Source organism: Galeopterus variegatus, unplaced genomic scaffold (assembly GCF_000696425.1).
Source record: "Galeopterus variegatus unplaced genomic scaffold, G_variegatus-3.0.2 Scaffold3285, whole genome shotgun sequence".
NCBI lineage: Eukaryota > Metazoa > Chordata > Mammalia > Dermoptera > Cynocephalidae > Galeopterus > Galeopterus variegatus.
The window spans coordinates 158,281-171,442 of record NW_007729396.1 but is presented as its reverse complement, the minus strand read 5'-3'; the positions used below and the strand labels follow the sequence as shown (position 1 = coordinate 171,442).

Here is a 13,162-nt window from a genome sequence, read left to right as displayed (position 1 = left end):
TCCACCTCCTGGGAGGACCTGGAGCTCCCGCCTGTTCGCCCACAGCCAGGAAGTTTCTCTCCAAGTGTCAGCCCAGCGCACGTGGTGCTCCTGACCCAGGCAGCACCTTCCTGTCACTCCTGATCTCAGCTCCATCCCTCCTGTGGCTGCCTCGCCCTGCAGACACCTTGCTTCTTACAGACTGAGTTCAGTCTTCAGCTTCTCACAACCTTCTCCCCAGGGACAGCAGGGGTGGGGCAGGGGGAATGTCACCCTGAAAAGCCCCTCTGCCAATGCCCATGCCCTGCCTCTGGGGTGAGCTCCTCCATGGGTCCCTCCTGCCCTGGCCCACGCTCCAACGGCTTAGGAGCATCCCTCGCCCCCAACCTGAGGCACTGCCCACTCCACCTAATAGCTCTGGGTTTCTGTTGAGAAGGAAGGAAAAGCAGACAGAAGAGTGTCCTTGTTTCGACCTTGCTCCTCCTGGAGGGCGCAGTTGTGTCAGGGCCTGCGGGGCTTCGGAGCCCTGTCCCCATGCTGGGGGCCTAGTGCCTGAGACCCTGAGCACCTTCCGTCTCCTGCTGTGCTGGGATCCTGGCTGAGGGTGACTGGCATCCAGGCAGCATGCCCTGCTCAGCCCTGGAGACCACTCCCTTCCTTCCTGTCCCCTCCCCCCAGTGCTCCCCTGACATACTCCCGCTGACTTCTATCTGAGCAGCTCCTACCAACTCCCAGCCTGGACCATCCTCTGGCCACAGCCCCTCCTTCTCAGCCTGTTCATGTTTCCTGGACGGAACCCCTTCACTCTACTGCTTCCCCAGAGCTGCAAACCTGAGACCTCCACGTGTGCCCTGTGACTGCTGAGCCATGCAGGCACCCCCCTTGGGGAAGAGCCCCTCCCCACTGCAGTGTCATCCCCTAGGCTGGAAAGGAAAGGAACAGAGTGGCGCCTGGGCCAAGGAAGATCCGAGTCTGGAGCTATGCTGGTGGGAGCCCCCACCCCTGCCCTGAGAGGTGACCTCTGGGAGGCAGTAGCCAGGGGAGGAAAGAGCTGCTGGGGCAGGAAGTGGTGCTTCTGTCTCCCCTACATCCCATGGAAGTGGCCTTACAGAAGCAGAACCCCCACCCCATCTTCCATCCTCGAGAGACAGGAGAACCCAGACTTGTCGGGACCAGGGGCTGCTGGGCTGGGTGGGCTTGGGGGCTGGTCCTGCCTCCCTGCCCCTCTGCCAGCTCCCCGGTGATTGCTCCACTGCTCACCATCTGTGTTCCTGGAGCCACAAATGGATCCAGTCCCTGTGGTGCCATCAATGCTCCCCTTGTTGGCAGTCACGGGCACTGGCCACCCTTCCAGGCTGTTACAAAATCAGGGTTCGCTCCAACCACAAACCCATGGAACCCCAGCCTTGGAGCCCCCCTCAGAACCCACCACGGCCCTGACGAGCCCCCTCCTCCTGTGTCTTGTTTGTGAGCCTAGAACCATAAGGGATCCTCCCACCCCAAGAGTCCCAGCCCTCCCCTGACTTTCAGTGGGAATGGATTTCTGCTGGGAGGGAAGGGGGTTCCCAGGGACCTTGGGGCCAGGTTTTCCCTGGAGAGTCTGAGGGCCCCACCTGCATTGCCTCCAGCTGGAGGGGCTCCAGAGTGCTGCTCATTCACGATTTAGTCCCCCAGAGAGGCCCTACCTCCTACAGCACCCTGGCTGAGCCCGGCATGGGGATATGGACCGTGACCCTGCACCCCCGGCCTGCTGCCTTGTATCCCACCCAGACAGCTGCAGAGGCCCCCATCAGGCCCTCCTTTCACCCTCTCTGTCCCCCACACAGTCCCCTCCACAGCCATCAGACCATCTCCCCAGAGTGCTGGTCACTGCTCCAGCCACAACCCAACAGACGGATCCCAGGGCACAGGGCCTGCAGGCCTAGGCCAAGCTCTGTGCGCTGTTCGCCCACGCGCCGTATCTCTGCACAGCGGGGCCAGGAACATTGTTGAGTGACTGATGGATGGATGTTGGATGAGCGCCCGCAGCTGGGGTTCCATCCTGGTGGTGCTGAGACGCTGGGCTCGGGTGGCCGCTCCCTCCTATCTCTCCCTGACCCACCCCCATGACTCTCTCTTGAGGTGGTCCCAGCCAGCGCCTCCATGATTCCTTCCCCAGGAAGGCAGCTGCTCAAAGGCCCATCTCCCCTCAGGAGTGTGGACGGCAACACCAGCCCCAGAACCAACATGAGCAGCCCAGGGGCCGAGCACGGAGCGGTGGTTTGCCCTGGACACTCTCGGAGTTCATTGGGAAGGAAGGCTCGTGGAGGTTGTGACTTACTCTAGGACGTGGGGGCTGAGTTCAGGTGGAAGGAGCACCTCCACCTGCCCCTAGCTCCTTGACATTGGGAGAAAGATGAGAGAAGGCCACATCGCCTTGAGCCATGGGCAGAGCTGGGGGGAGGCAGCTGCGGACAGGGATGGTGCAGGGTCCAGGGCCCCCAGCCCAGCTCCGTGGGGAGCTGAGGCCCCAGCTGTTCAGACAAGCCCCTGTGCCGGGTGTACCAGCTCTTGAATGAGACCCTCCCCCAGCCCCCAACCCACTAGCCCCTTTGGTGAGATGGGGATGGGGGTGCAGAGCCACCAAGGCAACCAGACTGCGTGGCCCTGCTGAGCCTGGTCCAGAGGCCACACAGGGGTGGGTGCTGAGGAAGGTGGTGACAACCATCACTGTTGGCGCAGCCAACATCTACTGAGCACTTGCTGTACACCAGGCCCTCAGAACATGGCATCACGCAGCATCTTCACAACATACCCAGGAGCTGGTTCTGTTCTTAGCCCATTTTAGAAAGAAGGAAAGGGTGGCATGGGGGACTTGGAGCCAGCGGGCAATGCCACTCAATGATGCCTAATGCAGCCAGAACCTCCACGCAGCCCCCAGACCCTGCCTCAGACCCTGCCCTGAAGGGGCTTCCCACCAGGGCTCTCAGGGCTCATCGGTGTCCCCAACCCTCTCAGACATAGCCCCACCATCCCCTCCCAGGAGCCCCCAAAGTGGGCCATCCCCAGCCTCACTTCCTGAGCACAGACAGAGAGCCTGGTATTGACCGCACAGACTGGGCATTGATTGGCTGGAAGGTGAAACCTGAAATCATCCCAGTTGCCAGTAAACAGGATTTTTAATTGTTTAGGAAGCTAAGCTCTGGGGTCAGTCACCTCCCAGGAAGCTGGGGGGTGGGGAGAGCCATGGGGCTCCGATCCGTCCACAACCGCAAGAGCAGGCCCAGGTCTGGGAGGGGCCTGGCCGTCGTGGGCAGCTGGGGAGTGGGGCGTGAGAGTGGCCCCCGCGGCTTCACCACACTCTGTGTGGCCCAGCAGGAGGCCTGGCCCCTCAGCCAGGATGGGCAGGCGTGGCTCGCGGTCCCTGGACACCTGTAGGAAGTGCCACCAGCTCTAACTTCCAATGCTGGGTCCCACCTGCTCCTCTTTCTCACTGTGACTCCTTAAGCAAGTCGCTTAGACCCACCATGCCTCAGTTTCCTCATCTGTAAAATGCAGTAACAACCATAGATGCCTACACAGACTGTTTGAGTTAATGTGAGCAGATGGCTTAGAGGGGCTCCTGGCTTGGGGCGTTTGTTCAATAAAGGGCAGCCATCGCTTTGAAAGTAAACTTCCAACGAATCTCACCAACGTCACCAGGATCCATTCTCAATGTGCGTGAGAAGAGACAGCAGCCCTCCCGGGTCTGTTACAGAAACACCGAGCTGCCTGGCACAGGGACGATGCGTTGTATCACCCCATCAAAACACCTTCTAGTCGGGGATTTATCCTTCAAGAGCGCCATCCCCAAAGGTTCCTAACAGACTGGGGGTAAAATACGTCTCAACACTAATTAATTCCACATGTATTGCGTGTCTGCAGGTGTCGGGCGGGCCTAACTGTGGTAAGAGCCCCACCTTCCCTCCAGATGCCTCAGCCAGGCCACAAAGATCTACAGCATGACAGGAGGGCGGCCAGTGGCTGGGCACCCCCTGCTGCCGGAGGCCAGTGTAAAAACTTTGATTTTATTCTCAAGGGAAGGGAAACCCCCGGAGGTTTCAAGGGGGAGAGGGATGTGGATCCAGGAGCAGAGCCAATGGGAGGCCTTCATGGCCTGAGCAGGGCCCAGGGGTGGCACTGGGGTGGAGGAGGGCACAGCCAGCTGCTGGCCACAGAGGCTGGCGGGGATAGGAGGAACCTGAGCTCAGGCCTGTGGCCCTTGGCAACCCTGACCCAGAGGAGCTGTGACTTCCCACCCCCACTCACCACTCACCAAAGTCACCAAGGCCTGGAGCAGGAACCTCAGACTCCCCAGTGACCCCACATGATGCCAGGACCAAGAACAGAAAAGTGGCACCTCCCACGCATGAGCTCAGAGAAGCCAGCCCCCCAGCCCCCAAGCATGAGGGAAACACGGGGCGCAGCTCTGTCTGCACGTCTCAAACTCATTAGGGCCCAGCTGACATTTCTCCAAGAAATAATTAATTTTGATATCACAAAGGGCATTTCCCGGCGGCCAAGGTCATCGCGGGTTGGCTGCGGCCTTCCTGTCAGCTGCGGTCTCCTACTCAGCCTGGCCGCTTGACGAATGGGCTTCCAGAGACTCGGCTGCACAACTGACAGCATGAAGAGAAGCTAAAGCTGCTTTTCTTGCAGAAATCACACCGCTGCCTCATCAGCTGCAAGGCGGCCCAGCTGGGGGTGGGCGCTGCAAGGCTGGGGGGCACGTTTGCAAAGCTGCATCTCAGCTCCAAATCCCAAAGAGGCCTTCAGGGAGCTGTGGGCGTGGGGCCGCTCTGGGGTCACCTTCGAGGACTAGCCTCAGGCTCCTGCTCTTTGAGCACAAACTTCTTGGTCTCAACTTCAGCATAGTTGGGAGTCATGGGAGCTGGTGTGGGGCGAACCGCAAAGTCCTGGGCTGGACAGCTGACCCCAGAGGCAGCTGGAGCCCCACAGTCTCAGCTACAAATGCAATGACTGCAAGGCCACCCTCGTAGGCTGCTAGAGGCTGCAGTGAGATCCCGCATGCGAAGCGCTCCCACGCGGCCTGCTCGTGGCTGTCCTAAATGCACTTGCTCACTAGGTGTGTGCTGTCCTGGGGCTGCCGTAACAAAGGACACAGACTGGTGGGTTAAACCACAGGAAATCATCATCTGGAGGTTCTGCAGGTCAGAAGCCCAAGATGAAGGCGTGAGCAGGGCTGGTCCCTCTGCGCCTGTGGGACAGTCTGCTCCAGCCTCTGTCCAGCTTCTGGGGGCTGCTGGCATCTCTGGCGCTCCCTGGCTTGCAGAAGCATCACCAGATCTCTGCCTTCATCTTCACAGGGCGTTCTGCCCGTGTGTGTATCTGCATCCAAATTTCCCCATTTGCAAGGACACCGGTCATGTTGGATCAGGGCCCACCCTACTCCAGAATGACCTCATCTTCACTAATTACATCTGCAGGAACCCCGTTTCCAAATAAAGTCACATTCTGAGGGACTGGGAGTTAGGACTTCCACACAGGAATTTTCAGGGGACATAATTCAACTCATGATTGACTAGGACCGAGCGTGCTGCTCAGTTTCAGTCACAGCAGCTTCATTCATAACTGGGGAGCGTCCAGGACGCCCCTCTATGTGAACGGATAAACAGAACGTGCTACGTCCAGACAATGGAATGTCACTCAAGGGCTAAAAAGAAACGAGAGCAAGCCATGAAGAGACACGAAGGAGCCTTAAATGCATGTTAATAAGTGAAAGCAGCCCATTTGAAAAGGCTGCACACTGTGTGACTCCAGCTATGTGACACTCTGGAGAAGGCAAAACCATGGAGACAGTAAAAGGATCAGCGGTTGCCGGGGGTCAGGGGAGGGAGGGATGAGCAGGTGGGGCACAGGGACGTTGAGGGCGGTGAAAATACTGTGTGATAATGCGACAGCGGACACGTGTTATTCCACATTTGTCCAAACCCACAGGACATACACCACCAGGAATGAACCCTAATGTTAACTATAGACTTTGGGTGATAATAATTTGTCAGTGTAGCTTCATCACTTACAACAAACGCAACACTCTATGGGGATGTTGGTGATGGGGGAGGCTGTGCGTGGGGAGGAGGCCGGGGGTTTACGGGAAATCTCTGAACCTTCTGCACAGTTTTTCTGTAAAACTAAAGCTGCTATAAAAAATAGTCTATTAACTTTTTTTTAAAAGTTCACACCAGGGGTATACAGGAAGTCTCTGTGTTGTTATCACAACTTCCCTGTAAATCTAAAATTGTTCCAAAATATGTCCCCTCCCATACCATCTTCTTCACCCCACCTCCTGTGCCTGCCGACTCTCCCCCTCTGGTCCCCTGGCCGCTGGGGCTGGATTCCAGGAGGAGTCACTGTAGGGACAGCTCTGCTGCAGAGAAGGGGGAGATATGACCATGGAATCTTGAAGATGCTGTGCTGTTGGCTTTGAAGATGGAGGACGGAGCCACAAGCCAAGGAACGACAGCACCTCTAAAAGCAGGGAAAAATCAGGAAACAGATGCTCTCCTGGAACTTCCAGAAGGAACTGTCCCTGCTGACCCCTTGATTTTAGCCCAGGGAGACCCACATTGGACTTCTGACCTCCAAAGCTGTAAGCCACTAAGCCTGTGGTCATTTGTCACAGCATCCATGGGAGACTGATACACCCCGTAAACCAACCACTTGTTTGGGTGCCAACAGAAGACAAGGGCTATGCTGACTAATTAGCCACCCACAAGGGCCACCCTCCACTCCCCAGATGATAGTGCAGAAACGCTGGATGGCCAGTGTGCCCCAGGGACTTCCTGTCGGGATGGCCATCTGGGCTTCTGCAGAGGGGTGTCTGGTCAGTGCTGGGCTCCCAGGTGACAGGGAGCAGGGACCTGGACACTCCTCTTTGTCATCTGTTTCCTCTTCCTCCCCACCTGAGCCAAGACCAGCTGGGTCCTCACTGTCTGGCGTAGTGCCACCTTGAGCTGGACAGGCTTGGCCCATTGGACAGGTGAGGAAATGTGGCCAGAGACACCTCCAGCAGGCACAAGGGGCCAGCCCATCCCTCACAGGCGGCCCTGGATTGCCCCAGGTAAACACGACCCCACATGCCACTGGCCCTGCCTCAGTTCAGGGGCTCTGGAGGGAAGGCTGGGGCTGGCTGGTCCCCACTGGGTCCTTATTCCAGTTAGAAGAACATGCACCCTCTTTGCTTTCCTAAGTTATGCTTTAATAGGCTCTCAGTCCCTGAGGTCCCCTCTCCGTGGATGCCCCCATCTAGAAGGGAAGGGGGCCCTCCCCAGCCGCTTCCCTGTTCCCTATCCCTGCAGTGTGTCTCGAGTGAGAAATTGCCACGGTGGCATTAAGCGAAGAGTGTCCGATCGCTGAAGGAGATTTCCCTCTCGCATCCCAGTGCAAGTCTGGCTGGAAGTTGCCAGACAGAAACTTCTTTCCAGCTCAGCATTTCTGCCCAATGCAGTGTGTGACTTGCTGCCGACCCGTGGCGATTTAGCAGGGAGCGCCGCAGAGTATAAAATATAAATCCAAACAAAATCCGGGCAGCGAAAAGACTCAAACCACTCAGCCCTTTTGCTTCTTTTTTTTTTTTTTTTTTTTAAGATGACCGGTAAGAGGATCTTAACCCTTGACTTGGTGTTGTCAGCACCACACTCACCCAGTGAGCGAACCAGCCATCCCTATACAGGATCCGAACCCATGGCCTTGGTGTTATCAGCACCGCACTCTCCCGAGTGAGCCACGGGCCGGCCCCCTTTTGCTTCTTGAAGAAAAATTGTCTTTTCACTGAGAAGCTGCGTGAAGTCCTGGTGCCCAGTACCCCTCCTTCCAGAGAGAGAAGGCACCAGCAACTTCTGAGCACTAGGTGGGGACCTCGGCAGGTGGGCTCACCTGGCTGTGGACAGAACCCTCCCCCAACACACAAGGAAGGCAGAAATGTTTATCTTCAAAATAATCCATGTGACAATGAGGACACATGGGATGCTGAGCAATGTTGGGACACCTTCCTGCTACAGTGAAATTGTGCTGTCTGCACTCAAGGGACAGGTAAGGGCTTCCTGAGGAGGTGGTGGGATGGGGCGGGGGTGGCAGGTGGCAGCACCCTGAGTCTCTTACTGTTTTTGGTGGGTAGATACTAATTTTTTAAATCCTTTTTTTAAATCTCCAAACATTGCTTAATAACACACTCCATTTAAAGGCACAATAATCTACTGGAAAATGAGGAGTCTTGTTGTTGGGTTTATTTTGTATTGAGAATCTTGGTCCCATTGTAGAAAATTGATGGAAGGCCACAGGAGCTAGAAACAAGCTTTAGTCACTCAGCTTCTCAAAAGAATACAAATGTTTTTCTGCACTTTTTCTAAAAAAATTTTTAAATATAAAACTGTTCAATAGATTCCATGAATCATTTTTAGGCATGTTTGTGACATATTGTGACAGGATGGTGGAGAGAAGAGACATGAAAGGCAGGGCAGATGTGCCCACACCACCGGGGGAGGTGACACCTCAGCCACAGTCCCCACCACATTCGATAGTCTCACATGCCACCTTATCCCTTCTGCATCATTCCCAGGAGAGCCTGCAGAGATCAGCAGAGGCCTGAGGTTTAAATGACTCTTCCTCCAGGGAGCCTCCCCTCCACCCAGACCTGGCCACTGGCCACCTTCTTCCTTTGCAGGTCTGCTAGCCCCCTGTCCTTCCTTAGTGTCCCTCTCGAGTCTGTGCTACATGTATCTGCATGGTCGTGTGTCCTGAGTCTACCTCCCTCCCTGGACCACGTGCCCCAGGAGGGCAGTGAAGGGTCAGATTTTTCTTACCGCTGTCTCGTCTCCCTAGCACCTAGCACCTGTTACCTAACTCACAGTAGGTGCTGGCGGGGAGCAGGTGCTCACTGAATATCTGAGTGAATGAATGAGTGCATGAGTGAATGAAGGAATAGGCGTGGTCCAGGCTGATCATCCAGGAGGCTCCTGAGATTGGGAGCCGCTCTAAGCAGAGGTATCCAGGTGCACTGGGCTCCACACACCCTGCAAGAAGCTGGCTGCCCGTGGCTGGAGGCAGGGCCAGGCTGCGCTCCTGCTGCGTGATTCAGCCGCCACATTTGCAGGAGCTGGGCCGCCACACCCCAGAGGAGGATTAAGAAGCCTCCCCAAAGCCGCCAGCCCCCACCAGGGCACTCCCGCTGAGGATCGGGCCAGGACAGCTATCTTAGGACCCTTGATCCCAAAAGGATTTGAGCTGCCACAACAGGTGGGGCCCGAGGCATCTGCCCCACCCTTCCCGCTCCATGCAGCCAGGCCACCCCCACAATACTCTCCCGGCTCAGGCTCAGATAGGGCCAGAGCAGACCTGCCAGGAGGCCCCGCAAGCCTACCCCATGGTCCCACAGAGTGGGCCTGGCCTAGAGCAGGCATTTGACACGTCCAAGAGGCCCTGAGAATGGACTGGTGGCCTCATGCGAGCCCCAGTGTCTTGTTCTAAGGTGGGGAAAGGGGAAGGTACATAGTCAGTCCTGGGGAGAAGACCCTGGGTCAGCACAATCCCCATGCCCAGATGGCCCCTGCTTCCCTCTGGATGGAACTGGAGAATCCCTGGGCATGAGCCAAATCTTGGGCTCCTCGGAGGGACTCAGAATCATCAAACGGAGCCACACAGCCCCTGGAAGGACCCTGGAGACACGAGGCCGGGCCCCTGCCTTCCCTGAGATCCTCTGACCCACCTGAGGACCTCGCTGGTGATCCCTGCTGCTTTTATTTATCCTACATATACGGTGGAGGGCTAGATCTTCACAGGGACCACCGGGAACAAAGAGGACACATGGTCGCCCTCAGACGTGCAAGGGACATGTCCTTCTGGGGGCTCCTTTGTTCAATGGATGCACATGGGAGCCACTATGGGCCACAGCCTGGGCACACAGGGGGTCCAGGCAGCCCCGTCCCTACTACGGAGGCTCGAGGTCAGAGGGTGCACGCAATTACAGCCCAGGGTGGTAAACACTGAGATGGGAGCATTCTGGGGCCAAGCCCTGACATGCAGGCTTGGAGACGTCTGGGAAGCTTCCCAGGGGTGCAGTGGGGTGGGGCACAGTGTGTGGAGTTCCATGGGGTAGGGTGTAGTTGGGTGTTGTGGGGTCGGGTAGGGCAGTCTGGTCGCCTGCCCTGGTGTCCGTGGACACTTGAACACAGCTGCAGGGATTGAGCTGGGAGGGGGGCTCTTTTTCCCACTCAGGCACCAGAGAATGGGATTGTCCACAGGCCTGCTGTGCCTGGACGGCAATGTCCTCTCCCCTGACAGCTGGGCCAACAGCTGCCTTTGCCGGCTTTTGTGTGCTGTGCTGGGGAGGCCACAGGACACCCACATCCTGCGATCTTAAGATCTCGCTGGCCAGGGCCTCCTCCTGGGGCCAGTAGGGGACACTGCGTGGGGAAGCGGCTCTGCAGGGCAGACTGGGAGCCCAGCTGGGAGAGCCCCAAGGGGTCTGCACTCTGCACCAGCAGGTGGGGGACAAGGAGGCAGTGGTCGGCAGGGCAGGGAAGGGACAAGAGTAGGAATGAAGTTGGAAATGTGGCGGCAGCCCTTTGCTCCACCACTGGCCAGAAGGGAGAGCCCTTAAGAGGGAAGAAGAGATCCTGCGGCCAAAGTCGGGCCTGGACACCTGACCCCTAAGGGTCAAGGCGTGCACCTCTGGAGGCTCCTGCTGGCATGGCCACAGGTCACCAGGGCAGCCACACGGCAGCTCAGAGGACCCGTGGGACCAGGACAGCTGGTGAATCTGTCAGGAAGGTGGGGGAGGGTGCCGACTCGCGCTTTTTCCTCTTCCTGGAGTCCCCCCACCCCCACCCACAATGCCCGCCATCCCTGCGCGCACACACAGGCTGGCACACAGCACACCTCCAGCCCTCTGCGCCTCCCCTCCCCACCTCTCAAAGCCCTTCAAGGACCAGCCAGTGATAGCTGGGCTCCTCCAAGCACTGTCCCGGTGAGAGAGGCTCACATCATCGCCCCATTTGCAGATCAGAAAACCAAGGCCTGGGGCCTTCTCGGAGCTGAAGTGGTGCCAGGCTGGAACCCCAAGGGGCTGGCCTCCTAGTCCTCCTGTCACCCGCCCCCATGGCCCCACCCACTGACTGGCCCACTCCTTCCTTCCACCCCTCCCTCGTCCCACCTGGCCTCCGACTTCCTTGTCTCAGTCACTCAACAGACATTTTAAGTGCCCACTACATGCCCAGCCCTGTGCGGGGTGGGCTGTCCCTGTCCTCATGCAGCTCCCAGTCTGACGGGCTCCCAAACTGAGGCCTATGGCCACAGCTGGTCCTCGACATGCCCATTCTGCCCTGCATGGGTCAGCGTCTCTGGCCTCCAAGCCTCTCCCAGCAGCACTTCGTACAGGAACCAAGGGCCCTGGTCCCCTGGGCGGGCTGGTGCTCCTCAGTTCTCCAGGCCCCACCACTCTCTGATGTCTCACACCAGTTGGCTCATTCATTCGCACGCCGCTGGCCTCTGTGACCTTTGGCATCTACAGTGTCCAAGGCAGGGCCCCACCCAGGGCTGGGCACCCAGTGGGGACAGTCTGAGAGACAACGGGCCCCCATGGTCTGGGCACCACGATGGGGATTGGAAGTGGGTCGTGAGTTCGCACCACCTGCATGTCCACCTCTAGTAAGCCAGTTTGGACCTGCATATTGGGGACAAATAGACCTGAATGAAAGGGGTCATTACAGACACCCCAAGCTCACTGAGTGGCCAGTGTCTGAGGTCTCCACCTTGATGGTCAGCAGAGGGACCTGACTCCAGGGTGGGGCAAATCTAGGATTACTGATGAATTCATTTGGAATATTTTTCTCTTTGCAGTGATAAGATAGATGTTTAAAGATTCACTCCTAACTTCAGGAACTAGAGAATTCCCAACTTACAGCTGTAATGATATCATTGGCTCAAATAATGCCCAGTGGAAATTATATGCTGCATGCACCTTGGAATAAGTGGCTGAGGCTGCAGCAGACATGCTCTGGCTTCCCTGGATTTTCTGTTCAACAGAGAGCCCTAAATTTTACCTTCTATTCTCTCCTGTCTCTGCTTATGGAGGAAGCCATCTGGCTCGGAGATGAGGTCCTGGGAGCCCACGTGGGGCCCAACCAGGGTGGAGCAGGTCAAGCCCGCGGGGCCAGGACCACCACCTCTGCCTCCGTGTTGGCCAGCAGCTGGCCCCCTGCCCCAGCCACGCCTGGGGCCTCTCCGTCCCTGTGGCTCCTCATGCATTCCAGCTCATAGAAAGGGGGATTTCTGCATCCTTGCTGATTTGTCCTCATCTCCATCCACTCACATTGATTTATTTCCTTCTCTTTCTCTGCCCAATGTGCATTCTGAATGGAGCTGAAACGACATGGAACGATCTGACATGGCCCGAGCACCTTTATCCATTGATTCTTTTGGAAGGCCAGGCCCCCGAGCCCACCTAGCATATTGCAACTGTGGGACCAGGAGGGGCACCCTCTGAACAAACACCTCCCCCTGGGGACTCCACCCCAGGACAATGGCTAATCCCATGGTTTGAGTGTCACCAGCACTAGGTGACCGTGGACAAGCAGTTGGACCTCTTGGAGCCTCGGAGGAGGGGAAGGAGGGCTGTGGTATCCAGATCACAGGCTGTGGTGAGGCCTGATCCACAGGTAAAGCGCACCACATGGGGCTCGCCTGGCCCACCTGGCCCCCACCCGCACGGCGCTCGTCTGCAGAAGCGCCCTCCCCTCTCGGCTTTTGCAGGCCGGTTTCCTGAGACACACCTGGGCAGTATTAGTCTGTTTCTATTGCTTGTAACGAAATACATGGAACTGGGTACTTTGTAAAGAAAAGGAAATGTATTGCTTACAGTTTCTGAGGCTGGAAAGTCCAAAGTCCAGGGAACACATCTGGTGGTGGAGACAGTGACCCCTCATATCTCGAGATGGTGAAGCAGAGAGAACAGAGAGAGAGACAGACTCCCCCCGTCTTCTTTTAAAGCCCTCAGAAACACGCCCCTGACACCATTTTTCATCCATTCACTACTGCACAGTCCTACAATCCAATCACCTCTTCAAGGCTGCACCTTTCAAAGAACACAATAGGATTTCCCACCCTCTTAACAGTCACAGTGGGGGCCAAGTTTCTAACACATAAAACT

The 13,162-nt window shown here is 57.1% G+C and overlaps 1 protein-coding gene across 1 annotated transcript in view; it reads left to right on the top strand.

Annotated features, from left to right (window-relative positions):
- Positions 1–3,204: 3,204 nt before the first annotated feature.
- Positions 3,205–13,162, top strand: part of GATA5 (GATA binding protein 5) — a 68,738-nt gene continuing 58,780 nt past the window's right edge. The window contains exons 1-2 of the mRNA XM_008584511.1: positions 3,205–3,392; positions 3,929–4,010. Of these exons, the coding sequence (XP_008582733.1) occupies positions 3,205–3,392; positions 3,929–4,010 (270 nt within the window). The remainder of the gene's footprint in view (positions 3,393–3,928; positions 4,011–13,162) is intronic.